The sequence below is a fragment of the Rattus norvegicus genome, chromosome 2, assembly GCF_036323735.1.
Source record: "Rattus norvegicus strain BN/NHsdMcwi chromosome 2, GRCr8, whole genome shotgun sequence".
Taxonomy (NCBI): Eukaryota; Metazoa; Chordata; class Mammalia; order Rodentia; family Muridae; genus Rattus; species Rattus norvegicus.
The window spans coordinates 96,193,090-96,213,105 of NC_086020.1; the positions used below are offsets into that span (position 1 = coordinate 96,193,090).

At 35.7% G+C, this 20,016-nt stretch overlaps 1 protein-coding gene across 2 annotated transcripts in view; it reads right to left on the bottom strand.

The window, feature by feature from the left end:
* Nucleotides 1–1,575: 1,575 nt before the first annotated feature.
* The window catches only part of Zc2hc1a (zinc finger, C2HC-type containing 1A), a 37,293-nt gene continuing 18,852 nt past the window's right edge, over nucleotides 1,576–20,016 (bottom strand). The window contains exons 5-10 of one of the 2 annotated variants that reach the window (XM_006232144.5): nucleotides 18,700–18,848; nucleotides 17,046–17,145; nucleotides 16,480–16,579; nucleotides 10,064–10,180; nucleotides 7,244–7,351; nucleotides 1,576–3,571 (exon numbers count right to left, since the gene is read on the bottom strand). In XM_006232144.5, coding sequence (XP_006232206.1) covers nucleotides 3,406–3,571; nucleotides 7,244–7,351; nucleotides 10,064–10,180; nucleotides 16,480–16,579; nucleotides 17,046–17,145; nucleotides 18,700–18,848 — 740 coding nt within the window. In that variant the 3' untranslated portion in view covers nucleotides 1,576–3,405. The remainder of the gene's footprint in view (nucleotides 3,572–7,243; nucleotides 7,352–10,063; nucleotides 10,181–16,479; nucleotides 16,580–17,045; nucleotides 17,146–18,699; nucleotides 18,849–20,016) is intronic. The other variant, NM_001107661.1, reaches the window with a different exon arrangement.

Here is a 20,016-nt window from a genome sequence, read left to right on the forward strand (position 1 = left end):
CACTTCCCAAAGACTATACATCCAAAAAAATCTTTTTTTTCTTTTTTTTTCCCATCTTTATTAACTTGGGTATTTCTTATTTACATTTCAATTGTTATTCTCTTTCCCTGTTTCCAGGACAACATCCTATCTAGTAGGTATGCATGGCCCCCACATGGGATGGGGCCACATATCCATCTCAAAAATTTTAACCCAGAAATGTTCCTGTCCAAAGGAAGAACAGGGACCCAAAAAAAGAAAAAAAAAAAAAAAAAAAAAAGAGCAGAGACTGAAGGAAGGGGTCCTTCGGAGGGTCAGCCAGCAACTGACCAATGCAGATGTGGATGTTTGAAGCCAACCAACAGACTGAGCTCAGGGACCCTAGTTAGGGAGCTAGCTGAAGAACTGGAGGAGCTGAGGGGAATTGCAACCCCACAGAAAGAACATCAGCTGGCCAGACAACCCAGCGCACCCAAGGAAGACCAACAACCAAAAAGTGTACAGGGAGGGACCCATGGCTCCAGATACAAAGGTAGTACAGAATGGCCTTGTCTGACATCAATGGAAGGGGAGGTCCTTGGTCCTGTTTAATGCCCCAGGATGCTGGAGGGGTAGGGAAGAAGAGGGTGGGTAGGTTGGGGAGCTCTCCCATAGAGGCAAAGGGGAGGGAGGTGAGGGAATGGGGGGGTAGGTTTGTGGAGGAGTAACCTGGAAGGGGGATATCATTTGAGATGTAAACAAATGGATCGATTAGTTAATAAAATTTAATATATTTGAAGAAATCAATGACTTGAGGCCAAAAATAGTAAGTTATACAAAAGCACCCTCTAGTTGCAACAAAAGCAACTCACGTATTAGGGAAAGCAAATAATGGGCCTTTCTTTCTTTCCTTTTTTCTTTTTCTCTTTTTCTTTCTTTTTCTTTTTTTTTTCCGGAGCTGGGGACTGAACCTTTCACTTGCTAGGCAAGTACTCTACCACTGAGCTAAATCCCCAACCCCATAATGGGCCTTACAATATGTAATCAAAATGTTTCTAAGTAAACATTTGGGCATTCTACCTCTCACTTCAACCTTTTTCCAGATCTATCCAATGCTACAATGTATTTATAAAATAACCTGACCCTGTACTAAAAATATACTTAGTGTATAAAGCGCATGTTCAAATTGTGATGAAGTCTTTTGGTGGTTTTGCCTATTGGATTTTAATTCTTATATTCCTAGTAGAAAAAGCATTGATCTTTAGCTTAGGAAAACTGAAATGAATAAATGAAAATGTCTAATAGTCATAGTTTCATTAGCCATAGCACGCTCCTACAATTTACAGTATAATCTATTCTTTAACTAGTCCTCAAATATTTTTTCCATCAAATTATACAGCATTTAATCTAGAAATACTATTTTTCAACTTAAAGTTTGGGGGTATAAAACCAGTATTTTTATAACTTGAAAAACTTGTAACAAATATGTTTTAAAGGGTATGAAACAGCAATTACAAATCTTACTGTAGAAAAAAAGCAAAAGTTATTCTTAGTATTTTATTTACATTCTAGTTTGTTCTTATCATTCTAAAAGTTATCAATAAACATACCAAGCAGTAGTTTACATTTTGTGTCTTTATTGGTACAATGGATATATCATGTATAACTTAAAAAAAAAAAGTGAGAGACAACCACGGTCACGATGGCCATATTTTCAATGAATAACTTTCAGAACAATCTATAAGCTATTTTCCATTTTAACTTAACCGTACAATCATTTTTCATCCTACCACACTCGAAACTAACTGTGCAAATAAATAAAAATGAATGGTGCATAGGAAGAGTGCTTACATATTGCACAACACGTCATCATGAGAGTCAAGTATGGACCACAGAGGCATGTTAAAAATTGCTGTAACAGGTTTCCTGTATGTATTTCATAGACTTAATGCTTATAGTGATCTATGGGCTTGAAAACTGAATGTGTCTGACGGGCTTGTCTCTTGGTAGCATGCTTAACACTGACTTGCTACTGTTGAAGCCAATGACAGCAAACACGTGCCTATTTACTTAAAACTGATGTATCCAGCCACTCCTCAAGTAGAAGAAAAGACTCCATGGACCTAAACATACAACAGAAGGAAACAGTGCTCATTCCTAGATAGAAACACACTGGTGAATTAAAAGCTCAGATATTTGTAACCAAAAATAAAGAAAAAAGGAGTTACTAACATGAAAATCTAAAGTGTCTTCTTAGATTAGTCTTCTCAGACTGTTACTGCTTACTAAAGCTGACCAGTTTTGAATGTGTTTATCAGTATGACACAAGGGGAAAAGTCTAACAAGAAAGGAAGCATAAGGTGAGCAAAAGAATGACTCAGTACCACAAGCTTAGACTCCCTTCCCACTAAAGAGAATATGAATAGGAAAAAGTAGACATTCACTCAATGCACTTGTAATAACACCAACCATAAAGAACTAAAAAGCAGCTTCGTCTGCATGCTGAGAATTAATGAGAACCACAATTATTATTTATTGGGTGGGGTGATCTGTTTTAAAATGCATTAATTTCTTAAAAGCACACATACACAGAAATAAAATTTTAAACACATAGGATATTACAGAAAGTCTGTGTACCTTAAATAATCATATGTTTAATACTGCAAAGACTGAATAATAAACTAAAGCTACTCTTCGGAGGAGCTATGCCAAAAGAAAGAAATATAAAATCTCAGAACACAATTGGAAGTGAAAAGAAAACGTGGCCAACTAAGACGGAGGTAATCGATCATTCAGTTATAAGCAGAGGAAGATAGAGTTCTGAAAAGGAGACTGCATAGTTACATGTTCACAGAAGGAGATTATCTGTTTAAAACTTTCAGTCGGTAGTGTAATTGATAATGCATGAAGTTATGGGTTGTCCTTTTCATCATTTTTTAAAGGAATTTAACATGTTGCTGAGTTCAGCTGGGAAGATGATCTCACACCCATTGATAACGAATAAGAAACACTCTGTTCAGTAAGTTTCTCCAGTATCTCATTCTCCTATGACAGCACCTCCTCTAATTTCTTGTTCAGCGGTGTGATTACCCTAAAGCTTACAGGGCTCATCGCTACAGTGGGAGCTTGTGCAAGTTTACTGATGCATCGAGACAGCCAAAGAGCAATACTTAAGACAGTGATCTCATATCAACCTATTTTTTAACATATGCTTAAGTATTTCCTTGAATGACACAAGCTGAAAGAATGAAATTTATTATATAGAGAATATATATACATACATATACATAAACACATTATTCAGCCAAAGGACTGTGTTCCAAAGACTAAGGGAAAAGGATACTATAAATAGCTTTAGCACAACATAACTATAAGAAGTGCCATAGGTGTCAAAGCAGCAATAATCATTAAATTCGGAACCTGGACCCTTAGCGTCTGTGATTCTGTTCACAGAATCATTCTTCGAATGCCACATTCACAGCAGAACTTTGCCCAGTCAACAGGGTACTTTGTCCCACACTCATGGCAGAATTTTGGTAAGTGTCCAGATGAATTTCCCTCGATGCCTTTAATGTTTCCACCATTAACTGAAGATGTATAGTCTCCATCTGGTCTACAGAAGTAGGAAAGAAATGAAAGAATCAACTTCACTCACATCAGTAGTTATTACCATGACCCAGTACAGAACACAGAGCAATTAATATAGAAGAGAAACTAAAATCGTAGTGCTAATGTTACTATTTCTCTAGTTCAAGTTAACAATCTGTGGGGCAGGCATGGTGGATCAGCCTAGTAACTCTAGCATGGGGAGGCAAGGTCAAAAGCACCTTCAGCTACCAATGGAGTTCTTGGAAAACTGAGTTGTAGGTAAGACCTTGACTCAAAAAAAAAAATTCTCAGCTGAAAAATAATTTCAAGTGTTTCTCCCTGAGAAAACCGTTGACAGGCAGATGCAACCATATTCTGTACTCTCTCCCTATTGTGGTCCCAGGAGGAATAGTTTGTATTATCGCCAACATTCTCTGAATGGAGACACACACACTGTTAGATGTTGAGAGTAAGTTACAGCTTGGTGTAAACTACAATATAGTATTAAATGAATCAAAAGGGAATAACAGAATTTAATTTAACCAGATTTCTGCCAGTAAAATATATATTAAGTCAAAATGTAAAAGACCATTTAAATGCTCAACATGAAGACTCATTAGTAAACATTTTGTATAAATATTAAAACTTTACTAGGCATTACTAAATTCTGTACATAAGGGCTGGTGATTGTATGCTCTAACTGAGCATATGAAGTTCTTCACTATCATGGTTTTTAACCAGATGCTTTGTGTGAAAAGATTTTCTTTTGTTTACCTGATAAGTATGAAGTGGTTACTTACGTAGATTTAATCTATACATATTCCTGTATTACTCTTCACATTTTTCTTCACATTTCTCTGGCATTGGTATTTCTTTTACTGACAATATGCTTGCTGTCCCTTCCTGTCTTCTACTCCCACCAAACACCAGAGCTATTAATTAGATGGGTTCACCCTTACTTTGTATTTAGAGGAAACCGTGCATACCCTTGTCAGTCAGGCAAGTCCAACTCACTGACCACAGGCCTCCTGTGGCCAAAGACTGCAATAAAGCAGACTTAATGCAAAATCTCCAGCTCATTAAAATACTGTAGGATTTGACTTTTCATGTTTTTTTGATAAATCAACTGCACTGTTCTCAAAAATGAACTTTGTAGATGACAGCAAAGTGTTAAATGTCAAAGGCTTGAACACTGCTGGCTGTATACATAACCTTCCCAATATGCTGTGTGACTTCCATGTGTCTTGCTTTTGCAGCATTATTCTTTATTCACTTTTAGACTGATCAAATATATCTTTTGCTTTCAATCGATAGTTACTAAGCTACGTAAGAATTATTTTTCTATCTCAGATAACAACTCCCTGTTTGCCTAAAACCTTAATGGCTTTCTTTCCAATTTTGAGGCATTTAGTTTATTAGTAACTTATTTATTGGTGTGTGTGTGTGTGTGTGTGTGTGTGTGTGTGTGTGTGTGTGTGTATACTCCTGCACACATATACACAACAAGAGCTCTAGTCACTGGTCGACATAACCAGCATCCTAAGTCACTTTTCCCATACGTGTAAGTCTGTTAGTTCCAGAATACACTAACTATCTGCATGGCTCCCCCTGAAATGCGGCAGATTTCTAGTCGTCTGTGTAACTAAGGTCGTTACCTCTAATCAGTTCATTCTATTTATTTATTCATGATTATTATCAAACTATCTCAACCACTCTAACCTCATGCAGCATTCACAATACTGTTTTTGCCTTGTCCTCTTTAGTTTTTACACCTTTGTTCTTCACATATTTTTCAAAACGATCACTCAAAAGTCATGAAGTATTAGAAATCTCTAATAAAATTGTATATTAGTTTCATCATCCATATAGAAGATTTAAAAGTGAATTTTTGGTATTAAATATTCTATTTTATGACAAGTATATATTATATTTAATTATAATTTTGCTATTATTGAAAGTTTTAAATGTTCTCTGTCAAAAAATTTTCATTGTCTTTAAACTGACTCCCATGTAATTTAAATTTGTATATTCAAGTAGGATTCTTATTAAAAGGTGCATTTTCTGTTTGTTGCTAAGAAAAAGATTGTAATAAGTTCTAATATACCAATCTCTAATCAGAAAATACAGCAAATATTAATTATTTATTTAATAATTAGATATATTAAAACTGATTTATACTTTCATGCCATGTGTGTAGATGTTTCTCCAAGAACAATTTTGAGACTGTAAATCTGCTATTTTTCTAAAAAAAAATATCTCAGCTGCCTTGACTGTTACGATCATAATTATCACCACATGAGATGTGAGAGTATTAGGAAGTCTGGCTTCTTGTGAGCTAGCAATCAGTTAAGAAAAACTGCATTTTCTAGTGTGAAATTTCTGCTGGTCAGCATTTTTTTCTCTTTTGATCACTTCTCTGGATATTACACTTTACAGTACATGTATTATATGGTACACATATATTTAAGAGAATGTCAATCTCACTCACAACCTTGATTCAAAATACATGGAAATATGCATGTGTAAGCCTGGCTATATATGACAGCAAAGCCATACGTCACATTCAGCCTCTAAAAAACAGGCTCATGTCTGGTAGTTGGTATATAGACATCAAGACCCCAGCAGATACAAACAGTATGTATTCAATAATCTAGCTGGGAGCACAGGAATTCATCTGTTTCACTACTGCTCACATCATAGTTATGCAAAAATTTATATGGCAGATGTGCAGATGCCCAAAGATCTCAAAATCTCATTATCACTTCAGAGAGAGGAAAAGCCTGAAGTTTGAAGCTATGCCTGGGTTATATCAGAATTCTGAACAACTGGGAATGCTAGACACTTGAGACAAAGCAGCTAATATACACACACGCACAATACACACAACACAAGTTTGTAGTAAGTCACAGGGCATCAAGTCCTTGGTCTGTAGTGAAACAAATCGTGAAGTTATTCTGCATTTACAGTAAGGACATTACTTAGGTAATTCACTGTGTTATCCAGTATCTTCATCATGAAACTCCCTGGGAAAATTGTTTAGGCCTACAGACTAAGTACACTTCTTCAGATTAAATGTACCTTTTTACTTTATTGACATGGAAAACAATATCCCAACAGCCTTTGCTCCCTCAGTACTACCTATTTCAGAATCCAGGTTAACTCACGGCTCATTGGTGCACAGGGTCTCATGACATCTCGTATAGACAACCTTGCTGCTTTCAACTTACCTTTTAATTCTCATTTTTCCATCTTTCTCATTATCCTTTCATTCAAAAGTAATGTTAATGTTTCTTATGCAAGTGTGTGTGTGTGTGTGTGTGTATGTGTGTGTGTGTGTGTGTGTGTGTGTATGTATGTGTGTGTGTGTGGTGTTCACATATGAAGTTTTCCAGGATAGACTTCAATGTCAAAATGTGAGAAATAACAATAGTGATATATTCATAAGGTCTATTTGCAGTTAATACTATGTTTGATACTTAACATGCAAGAAAAAGAAAAGATAAACAAATCCAGTAAAACTGAGTAAGAAGTATTTGAGTTTTAATAATTAAAAGTGTAAGAAAACAGTATTCATTCCTCAATAATTTCTAGTCAATTTGAAAGACATACAGAGTTCTGTAATAAAGAAAAATCTAATTATAAATAGCACATTATCTATTTTTCATTCTAACTATTCGGTTAGCAGAGCTAAACATACCTGGCTGCATAGCTCTCAGTAAAAGTCTTTCTTTTGTTGGTAAGCACACCCGCCACAGAATTTCTTGCCAAACTAGGAGGTGTGGTATTTCGAGACTTGGTGTTAGCTCTGCAGGAGGAAAGGATGGCCATGATGAGAAAGCTACGATGTCTGGATTTATCTTTTTACATCAGTAGTAGATAGCAAAACATAGGCTGTAGAGAGTTCAACAGAATAACTTCCAAGTAAGCATTTAAATCTGAAAACAAGTAGAATTAATGACAGTAATAGGAACTGCGTAACATCAGCTTTACAAAGTACCACAGACCAAAGCATTACTCATGCCTCATAGCTTCTTTCTAAAGCCTCGTTCAAAGACTCAGTTAAAACTGCTGTCAACAGACATTGTTAAATGTTCATAGACAACTCCTAAGCAAACATTACACAAGTATTACTGCTAACACAAAGAATACAGGATATAGTTAAAATGAGAAAAATTGCCTGCTACTTTATTCGTTTTATGAACTTGACTAAAAATAATGACTAAAAATAAAGATTTGATTTCACCACATACACAAACTGAATTATCTGTGTAAGGGAGACTTACTATTTTCAAATCACATTTTGAAACTTTAGGAATCAAAGAAACATATACATCTAAACTGTGATATAACATTACCATGAAAGGCTATGGAATATACATATATTTAGATTAAAATTAGCTTTGTAATAGCAATATAAAAGGAACAATAACTTGAGTTTTCTCATTGGTAAATTGATCACCAACATTAAGGTAAGTTTTAAGATATAAATTCATATTAAAATACAGCATTACACTACTACTGTTTTTACTGCTGCTACATGTTAACTTGCAATAGTTACTACTAAACCCTAACCACATTCTGTATTGCCTAAGTTATTTAGTCCTAATAAATGACTGCATGCAGGCTGAGACAGCTTAACAAAAAGCCCTGGAGTGACGTAACCAAGGTGGACTCCACGTATGCTGCAGTCAAGCCTCGGAAAGCCAGCACGGCATCAGTCCCTGCCTTGTCTTTTAGAACTAAGTTCATTTTGCAAACAAACAAAAAGCAAGCAAACAAACGAACAAACAAAAAACTGTATAAACTCTTTAAAGGTTCCCAATCTTTAAATTGAAATTTCTTCCTGTTCTATTTACATGGTAACTACTTTCAAAGGACATGGAAGTGGTAGCTAGCTAGCCTTCAAATACTGACTGTACTAGCTATAAGATATCGTTCCCTTCCACGTTGACATTTTGATTGTTTTGTGAGATACTGTATAGATATACTGTACCATATGTCTATCTTGGAGAGCTTGTGTTTAGAGACTATGTGATCAGTAATGCTATTATGTGGCCAGATTAGTATCTGAACTTATGTAACACTACAAATATCACATTCAACACAGTGCTACAGTTAGTCCTTCTGAGGAGTCACTTCTTCAGCAAAGAGGATGCTGTAGGTGCACCTATGAGATACCTAAGACTTCTTCAAACAGTTCCCAAGTCTATATGACGTTTATTCTAGTCTATTTTTGTAAAGTAGAACTGGAGTCATACCATGCCTTTCTAAGTTAATATCTATATTTAAAAATTGATCAAGAAGTGGCATTCAAATAGGGAATATATGGTTTTTTTCCTTTTCTTTGCAAAATTCTACAAGTATTGTCAAACATATTACCATCTTTATATACTAAGATACATAAAAATATATTTTTAAACATATCAAATTTAAATGACTAAAATTAAAGAAAACTATGAGATTATCAGCCTAAATATCTATTATATTATATGCCTATTTTCTAATATCTTCCAATGCATGAACTCTGACTTTAAGAGCCATTCTGAAAAGCCTAGAAATAACTATGCTGAGCAATTCTTAACATGTTGCTCAAATACTCAGAACGTTCTTCCCAATCTCAACCTAGTTATTTACACTACATACATATGTGAATTTTATGTGGTATGGTGCAAACATATAATGAAGTAGGTTAATTATGAAATTACACTTCATCTTTTCATAGACAAATTCCCCTGACATCTGCATCAACACAAGGTTCACAATGTCCTCCCTCCACAAATGACCACAAAGAAGCAACCATGCTATGTTATAATCTTTCCCTGTAACTGTTTCATTGCATGCCTGGTTAAATTTATCATTATATTTCATGATGAATAATAAGAAGGATGCACTGTTAACTTTGTTAATAATAAATTTTAAATTTTAAAAAGATATTCATGCGTTATATCCTAATTTCATCACAGAAAAACAAAGACTAAAATTGATAGATGTTGTAATCCCAAATCTGTGAATCTTGAAATCTCAAGAGTTTCAAGGGTGACTCTGCCTGCATTTCTGCAAAAGCATTTCTTGGCCAGAAGAAAGGTGAGTACGGGTCAGTATCATAGCTCGTCTGGGTCATCACATGGCGTCTGCAGACCCTAGAGGATCTTCTTCTAGCTCTAGCCCATCTTCTGCTTCACTACGTAACTCAGCCTCCATGCCTCTTCATAAGGAGCTTCACAAGGCTCCTAGAGATCTCTACATTCATAAAAATAACTGTTGGCCATGCCTGCCACGATTCCAGCCAAACATTAATAATAAAGAGAATAAAAACATGATCAAGGTTAATTTTAATAGAGACTCTAAATAATAATAAAAAGATTCTATGGATTTGAAGGGCATTTAGCACTAAAACAGCTTAAAACGATTACGGGTGGTTACTTTTACATCGAAGGCAACATTACAGTATTCTATAATATAGATCCTGTAAGAACTATCTGATAAAAGCCAACCGAACTGCATCATAGGTACTTACTTGCAAACGGGTACTAGCTCATGTCTTTTGAAGGCACTGTTTGACTTTGTATCACTGCCATACAACCTTTGCACACGTCTTCCAGTTCGAAGTGGAGGGCCTAACTTGTCCATCTTACTATCAAAATATATAAAGGTGTACCCATAAGGAGATTGCTACTGGTTGCTTGCTTCTATAGAATTATGTAGACATAAGGATTATTTTTCTTAAAGAAAAAAAAAGACATTCTGGTTCACTAGAAATTCCCCTTTTTCCCTTGATAACCTGACTGCCAAGACAAGCACCTGCCACAGGTCTGATTCACACAGTGCCCATCAGGCCACCGAGGCTACCCTGCCGGTTTCTTTGCAGATCCAATGCCACATTTATCCTGAGTACGGAATAAATCAGGAAAGTGTGGTTTGTGTGAAGCTAGAAGAGAACTTCAAGCTTTTATTCACGATTAACAGAATCTTCATTTCCCCTGATCTGGACAAACCTTCCTTCTCTATTATTTTACTTTATAATTTTCCTTGCATTTAAAAAATGTAATAAGTGAATATGGTGTGCTTATAAATTTACCTTATCTCATCCTCGAATGAGGACTAAGTTTATTTCTGAAATATATGTAGCAAAAAGGCAAACCATGATCTATACTTTAAACAATATGGTCGTTCTAAATGTCACAGGAAAGACATTAATCACACCAGTCAGAAACCTTTTTAAACTTAAAGTAGGCAATATCTCCATCTAGCGGATATTAGTGCTAACTGCAGGTCTGTAGGAGACTTCATGGTTTTACATTAACTATATAGTCCAATCACATACCAATACCAATTCACAGGAGACAATAGGAAAATTAACAAATTAGAAAAAGCACCTCAAACGGTTGGTAATAAACATGCCATCTGTAACATTAAAAATATTTTTTGAGGTAGGTGTGATAGAACATGCCTTTAATCCCACCACTGTGAATTTTAGCCCAGTCTAAAAGGATCACTGTGAATTTTAGCACAGTCCAGTCTACATACTGAGTTCTAAGACATACAAAACTACATGATGAGAACCAGTCTCAAATGTGTGTATACACGCACACGTACGCGTGCACACACACACGTGCACACACACACGTGCACACACACACACGTGCACACACACACACACGTGCACACACACACACACACACAATGCACACATATATTCTTTTAGAGAGATATATCTGCTCACCCAATTGTGCTTTTATCTTTTTCTCATTAACTTACTCAGTAAGACCTAGGGCCACAACATGATGTGTTAGACACTGCAAATTTGAGAATATAGAGTGGCAAACCAAAGAGAGGAGTTCTTAAAGAGGTTAGCATCAAAAAAGAATCTTATTATCATTCCAGAATGGAAGGGTCTCTCAGGAAGAATGTCACAGTCATTTGATGTTCTTTGTCTATGTAGTCAAACTTGGTGTTCACAGTATGTATGTACTAGTGTGTAGACTACAAACAGCCTTCAGGCAATGTTTTAACTGTAATTTCTACAAGTCTTTGATATTAAAATGTATCTTTAATTTAGAAAAGATCAGAGAATCCAATGACTTCAAATTCAAATTAGTCAAATTTTTCTTGGAATTGTTAAATGTTAAATAATTATGAACGCAATACTGTCACTAACACTACCTTTAAAAGGGCATCTGTGGTTTATGAATAAGGAAGAAGATCTGTCTCAAAGAAACAGTTACTAAAATTATATTTAAAAAAAAACTTCAGCTTAGCATACTCTGGATTTAATCCTCAGCCGCAGACCCACCACACATGAACTTTAAGTATACTTTAATTAAAAACAGACTGTTTAATTATGGTAAAAAATATTTAAATCCTACATGTGAATTAACAAACAGAAAGAGAAACACAGGATGAGATAACAATCCAAGGTAATTATCTAAGATGATTCTCTCCTGTACTACACATATAGAAGAGCTGAGAGTATATTCACACTGTGAAAACTACTTGAAATAGAGGCCTCAGGGACTATTCTTGCCAGACATGTGAGTCACATTCATCCCACTGCAATATATAAAATATAAACACCCTATATAAAAGTTTACACACTGACAATATCAATGATTATATTTTAGACAAAACATAATTCAAAAGTTTCTTAGAACAAATTTAGTAAATTTTACTGGGACTAAAATCAAATATATGTTCTGCTATAATCTACAATTATTAGGTTGTATATACAAACTAAAATTTATAAATGTCAATTAATTATCAAGATTTTCTACAGCACTTTTTGAGTTTTCAAAGTATTCATAGCAGAATGGCCATTTTAGGAAATACTTGGTAATGATCTTAACCTACTTCTGGCTTGAAGTAAATTTCAACTTCAGAAAAGTTCCTTGTTTACTGCTGATACAGAGAATACGTCCACTGAGAAGTAAACTTCCCTGTAAATGAAGAGTCTTTAACTACAGAAAACAGCATAAATTGATACATAATCAAAAGAGGATTTCTGGAATCATACTTGGAAAATTCACCAGGTAGCATCTGTTATTTTATGGATCTCTGTATAGTTGGGATATTCTATGTCATATTCTATGACATTCATGTGCATGCATGCGTGCCTTCGTGTGTATGTGTATTCTAATCCATCACAGTTAATTCAGATATCAACTCCACAATAAAAAAAATCTCCCTAACATAATAGCTTCAATTGTTTAAGAATGCTAGGTTCATATGCTGGAATATTATTCTACAAAAAAAAAAAAAAAGAGGTTTCTGGGTTTGTGAGATGGCTCTGCAGGTAAAGTTGCTTTCAGCTAAACCTGATGACCCGAGTTCAATCCCCAGAATGCACGTGGTGAGAAAAAGAACACCTACTGCCCACCAGATGTCCTATGATTTTCACCTGTGTGCCTTGGCATGCACATGCACACACAAAATGAATAGATGTCAAAGAAAAAACTTAAGGGAACTTGTTTCTATCACATAAAATCTAGTGAATTTCTTACTAATTTAATACAATAATGTATTGATAATCAAATTCAACTTTTTATTAAAAGATGTTCTCCAGGGTTAGGGAGATGGTGGCTCAGTGAGAAAAGTGTTTGCTGCACAAGGAGAAGGAGAACATGGGTTTGAATCTGCAGAAATCATGTACACAACTGAGCATCACCCTGTGCCCTGCACTGGCTGTGCCCTGCACTGGGGATGCAGGACAGTCCCAGCTCTGACCAGCCATGCTAGCAGAACTCATGAACTAGAGATCCAACGACAGACCCTGTTTAAAAACACACGTGCAAACATTGACATACACATGTGCACCCACACTCACAAATGTTCTCTGCATGTACTCTGCAGCTCTACTTTATACCACATCTACTACGATCAAATATAAACAAGCTTGTTTTCACAGTATCTGAAGTAAATTACTGAATGACAGTAATTCAGCTATTGAAAATGATACGTTTGGTAGAAAGCAGAGCTTGCAAGAACACAGCTGTGTCAGTTTTGTGGTATTATTCAAATGTCACAGAAGCTATTCATTGTTGCATCGTATTTCTGACATTTTCCAGGGCTAAATAAAATTAACTTTTAGAATTAGAATGAAAAAAATCTATTTGAATACTTTGTTTTAAAAAACTGTAGAAATAAACACAAGTTATCTAGAACTTAATTATCAAACATAAGACTTTTTCCAAGTACTAATATTAAAATGTCATGATCCCAACATATGGTACGTGAAGTCAGAACACATGAGTAAAGTGAACTAGGCTAAACATTATAAACAATGCTATAAAGATTCTAACACAGAAATAGTTGCTGGTACTACATAGATAGCTGTGGACTAGTTCTAATACAGAACAGGAGAATAGTAATCTCCGATTAATACTGTAATACAGAAAATATATTGACCAGAAGTAAACAATAATTCTGGTTCAAGCAGAAGGGCCTGAATACATATGACTGCTAATTTAGTATGTTACGGGGCATCCAAAGTGTTCCATTTCATGGCATTATAAGCAGTGCAATACTTGGAAAGGCATACGTTCAAAATCTTTGCCTGTTAGTAAAAACATGATTTTCTCTTTGGGATCATATAAATCAGGTTTTTGATCAGGCTTCTTAAATCAGTTATGAAAGACTTTATAAACACATTCACAAAGTGTTGTCAGAGAGACACACTCAAAGTTACACACCTACTTAGTGGCACAGTGGAATGTAGGTGCCTGTTCTTCTACCTCCACAGCAAGTGTGCTGTCCCACTCACCTTTGTGCTTGCTTGATTGCTCTCTCTGTCTTGTGTGTGTGGTATTTGAATGGATGTGTACGTGGTTTTTGTTTTGATCTGGATTTTTGAATATTAGTGTCTTCAGGCAGGACTGAAGTTGGTATCAGGTGTCCTCCTGTTCCTTTCACTGAAGCAAAGTCTCTCGGTCAAACCCTGATTTCGTTGGTAAAGCTAGCCTTGCTAGCCTATTTAATCTGGGAACTCAAGACACCACCTTCCAGGGTTGGAAACACAGGCAGACTGCTATGGCCACTCAGTGCTGCAAGGCTTCTGGGTATCAGAACTCTAAATGGCATGCTTGCAGTCCCAGAATTCTTTTTGAAAAATTCTACCAGCCAGCTTCATGTGCAGTCTATTTAAAATACAACTTATTCCAACCAAAGAGAAAATCAGTAAAACATTGCCTTCTAATTTATAATTAGCAATAACTAAAACACTAAAAGGACTATAGGGTAACTAAAAGCACTTCTCTATGCTATGGTAAAAGGTTTTATAGAATTAACTGTGTGTCTATACATTACTATGTAATGAGTTGATCAGTAGAGAAAAAAAAAGAAATCAGTATTGTTTTGGTTTATTAACCACCAGAGGATAAGTAAGAAAAAGGCAGGAAACCCCTTGTACTCTGTCGGCATTCTGTTAGTCTTTTATTCTTTCTGCTTTCTGGTCTTACTCATGCTGGGGACTGACCCCAAGCCTTGCAATTATCCCAGCACTGACCAATAGTCATCCCACTAAACTTTGTGTGTGCATGTGCGTGTGTATAGAGATAGTGATCTGTGTGAACACATGTTGGTGTGTATGAATGCAGGAGCACACGCGCCATGGGGCACACATGAAGGGAAGAGGGCAATGTCAGGAATCACTTCTACCTTTTTGGCACTGATCTCTTGTTTTTTGCTATGTAGATCAGGCTAGCAGGTCTGAGCTTCAAGAGATTCTGCTCTTCTGCCTCCCATAGCCCCAGCAGAATACTGGCGTTAGAGTTACTGCAGTCTCACACCTGGCTTTCATATGGGTGCTGGGGATCTGAGCACAGGTATTCATGCTTACAAGCCAAATGCGTTCTCCACGGAGGCCTCTACCCAGATTCCAAGTCTTTGTATATCTTGGATTTCCTATGCTATCTGAATTGAGTGGGGGAAAAGATTGATAATCACAACTAACAAATACTCCTCTGTAAATCTTCTTTATGAAAATAAGTGCCTGTGAATCAGAAATAAAGTATTCTTAAAAATTATGTAAGCAATGTATCTTTAACCAACTGCATATCTAATAAAGGTGAAAGTCTTCTGGCTTTGTTTCCGCCTTCTGTATTATCTTTTTAATTCTGTAATTCATTAACAGAGGAAAGTAAATTTCTGAAAATAAGTGTTTAGATAAAAGAATGCCTAATTTTCTCAAGTGTTCCAACATTATAACAGATTGTTGAAAGTAGAAGCTATTTCATTAAAAGCCATCTATATAGAATGATACAGTATAGGAAGACTAAAATTATTAGTAATAACAATTTATTGATAGCTCCATTCTATCTACACATATTTTTAGTTTCCATCATATTATACTTCAGACAATACAGGCATACTACAGAAAATTCCATGAGAAATTTTGTACCCTATATTTTTCTTATAGCAAAATTATTATGAAAATACTTTTATGATTTCAAATACCTTTCTATACATCTCTATAAATATTATTCCATCAAAAGTACACATTAGTGATTTTTATGCATTCTAATGTAAATACTTGACTATATTCTAGTCAAAAAGATCCCACTCAGCACCTGACTTTTCTTAAAAGTTACTTATATACCGTTAAAGAAATTTAATTCTCTGAGTTCCTCCATGACTATAAAAGAGTTAAGTATAGTCCTCAATATATTAGTTACCACTAAACCTTCAATGTTACACATGATTTCCTTACATATACCAAAATAAAACTTCACACAAACACACACCACAAATTCATTAAGAATCTTGATGAATAGCAACTATATTTTTGTAAAACAGTTCAACTGAGAGTTTTCAACAGTATCACTGAACGTCGTCTCTTCAGCAGAAATCTAAAAGAAACAAATGGAGCTGAAACACAGAGCAAGGACACACAAAGCACTGTCATGTAGCACACAGCACTGAGCGCATGCAGCGTGGACTTACCCTGCCTGGGGGGCTGCTAGTGCTCTATGAGAAGGAGATAAGGTCTGAGGTTTGTTTCCCAAAGGACTGTTAACTGAAGATGCTTTCCCCGTAGGCACACCTTATAATAAAAAGGCAGCAGTTTTTAACAACAGTGAGAAAGAAAACTTACATAAAAGAGACTCTAACAAGGAAAGCAGTCTCTTAGTGCCTATAGTTATAAAATGAAGAATTTAAAACTATCAGTAAGGAACACATCCAGTTCTCGTTTCTTACCCCACCACTGACACAGAAATAATACCCCACTTTAGTGGTTTCTCTTTAAGCTGCTAGTACTTGTCTTACAGGACGGCTTCAAGTGCACTGACAAAACAATGTGTGAGTCAGTGTATCCTTTCAAGTAATAAAGAAAGGAGCTTGGTCTGCACTTGCTATTCGGTTACTTCTCTTTCACCCAAACATAACTACTCAGCTAAATGTCTTACGCACAGCTTTTTAGTCATCTAAAATAGGCCACTTTTGACATATCCTTATCATCTGACATGACTGCCTTTGCCTGTTTAGTGGGCCATATGGAATCTCATTACCTACAATGGTTTTGCTAGTAGTACTCGGTTGTGGTAGTCGGGAAGATCCTGATGATGTACTTGCAGGTGGATTTGATTTTTTAAGCGGAGATGGCTTATACTAAAATGATGAAGATTAAAAAAGAAAAACATCATTTTGATATTAAGGGATACAAACTGGTAATTCAACAGCTCACAATCTCTAATGTCTGGGTTCCGTTTCCCATGAAGACAAGGGTATGGAGAGAGACGGTGATAGTTATGCAGCAATGTGAACGAATTTAATAATACCGATATATACTTAAATCTGCTAAAGCGAAATGTTTACAGAAGTATAAAGTACTCTAGGACAGAAATCAAAACCAGTTTATTTTTGACAAAAATGTTTACATAGATAAACTCTTCTACAAAAGCCATAAATATCTCAGGAAACTACAAAAAAAAAGTTTAGCGTTACATGAAAACCATTTTAAAAGCACTGAATGTTAGAGCAGGCAAGAAGAAATTGCCATGTTAGCCCATCCGAGATTGTAGAACCACCTGCCAGCACACTGATCAGATTTCTGACTAAAAGTTAGTCAGCCACACTGACACCACTTAACCAAACTTGGAAGACTTCCAGATGGAAGCTATCGAAGAAGCAGAAAGGCACTGAACACAAAACCTGCCTTTGTACTGAGCGCCCAGGATAAAGCAGCGGAAGGAGAGGTGTGTCTGTGGAAAAGCTGAAGGCAGCAGCAGGAAGAGCTAACACAATTTCCCAAGAATAACTATATCCCATGTACATGTTCAAACACAGGCCAATCCAGTGTGCTTCTGAGACAGCATTAAAAACGGAAGTAAATAATTAGACTGTAAAGTCTAGTCTCTGAATGGCAAAAGCATATTTAAGCTGAGAAATGAAAGAAAATGTGTATAAAACTAAAATTCATAAGTTGAAATGACTATTTTCTTACCTAATATAATACACTTAAAATCACCAGGAGTCAAAAGATATTTTAAAGGACCAATAAAGGATAGTGTATATTATGGATTACAAATGCAGATAATATTACAATCTAAGAAAATTTCCAAGTATTTGATGAGTCAAGATTAGCATGAGAAACAGAAAATGCTATAAACAAAGCTAGAGATTTCTATCAAACTTCCTTCTGTAACTGGTGGGAGAACGAGAAGAAATGTCAATGAGTCAGGAGCTCCACCCGGCTCTGTGCATCCCAGCAGAGCTGCACAGTCCAAGCGGGATGTAGCACATACCAAAGGATGGCGACACGCAAGGCACACAACAGGGTAATAGCATAAAGGCTTTGGCAAATACACTCCTGGACTAAAACAGATGGAAAAGAAGCAGTAATGTATCTAGAACACTCTAATGATCTGAAAATAAACAATTCATTTGAAATGAACTATGCGTAAACATTAAAAATTAGAATATGTAATATATTTTAAACTAAATAAAAAATTCTAAGATGTAATTAAAGCAATACTAGCTTTCCAATACATTAATTTGTGTTAATTTTTCTCAACTTGCCACTTGAATTTTGTACCAAAGCCTTTAGAAATAACACATTTTGACTGATTAAAAATCTATAGTGTTATGAATAAAAAATACAAAATATGAATCTCAAAGAGGCATCTCACTAACTTAGAGAAATATTTCAAATCGTCCACTTACCTGTGGCCGCGAAGCTGGTTTTCCTTTGGAATCAGTAGAATATTTGCCCTTATTACTAATACGTGCTGCCTGTTCTTTACAAAAGTTTATATGTCTGTCGGCTGCGTTTTCATTGAATCTCCTCTGGCAATACGGACACTGAATATAATCTAAAACCCAGCAAAGGAGAAACAACATCAATGGCAGAACATCTCTGATGGGCGGGAGATCTATGGTCAGGAGCCCAAGCTGAGAAATATACATAATTGCATCCGATAAGCGTGATGCCCAATCCCACACAGCACCCAGCCTGGCTGACCAAAACCAGTATCTCCTACATTTGACTCGATCTGCGAAAAATTGAAGAAAATAAATAAATAAATAAAAGTGTCAGCAAAAAAGAAAAAGAAAAATATTTATTTTCATTACGGACATAAACTTTATGGTATCTAAACAGTAAAAACACATTAAAATATAAACTGAGGTACAGATTAAATTATAAAATAGTTTTAAAAATAAAATCAAGAAATAGGTAAGCAGATTGCCGAGGAACTTATTTTCTAAAAGGACATTCCAAGTAATGGCAGAAGCCATTTAAAAATCAAACCTTCACTGACATAAGTCAAATTTCAGAAAAAAAATGCTACTTTTTAATGCAACAGTCTAAAACATCCAACAACAAAGTGTGTGGCAGGTCCAGACCTTAGAGAATTCCTGCAGCGCAGGTTGCCCTGACGAACTGGCATCGGTCCTTACAGGTATACGGAAACTCCAGCTAAGAAGCTGAGTACAGCAAAGACTCTGGAGCAGGGAGCTCAACCTCACGGAGCATAAACGAACCCTAAGAGGTTCTCAGGCTAGCCCGGCTGGATTATCCCAGAACACACAGCATCAATGATACTTTAGGGGTTGACAAGGCTGTAGCCTGCAAGCATAACCCAGTCTGCTTATTGCCCATTTTGAAAATAAAAGTTTTTGTTCTTGTTGTTGTTTGGTATATAACTTTACCCACTCATTAACATACTATCTATGGCTTATGACAAGAAAAAACTAACTAGCATAAGTAAGTAGTCTTATCAATAGTCAATACTTAAAATTCTTACAACTCGGCCTTTTACTGAAATAGCTGGCAAGTGTCTCCTCTAGAATAAAATGTTTAAAATAATCACATCCAGGTTTACTAAAAAATATTCTCTTTGCTCTGAAGTAAACTCCAATCTAGAGCACCAATTCTATTTCAATGTGGCTGGGTGTTCACATAAAAATAACAATCTGTTAAGGATGTTCTAACAGCCAATAGCAAAATGTCAATCCCACTATTTTAAGTCTTAGTATCTC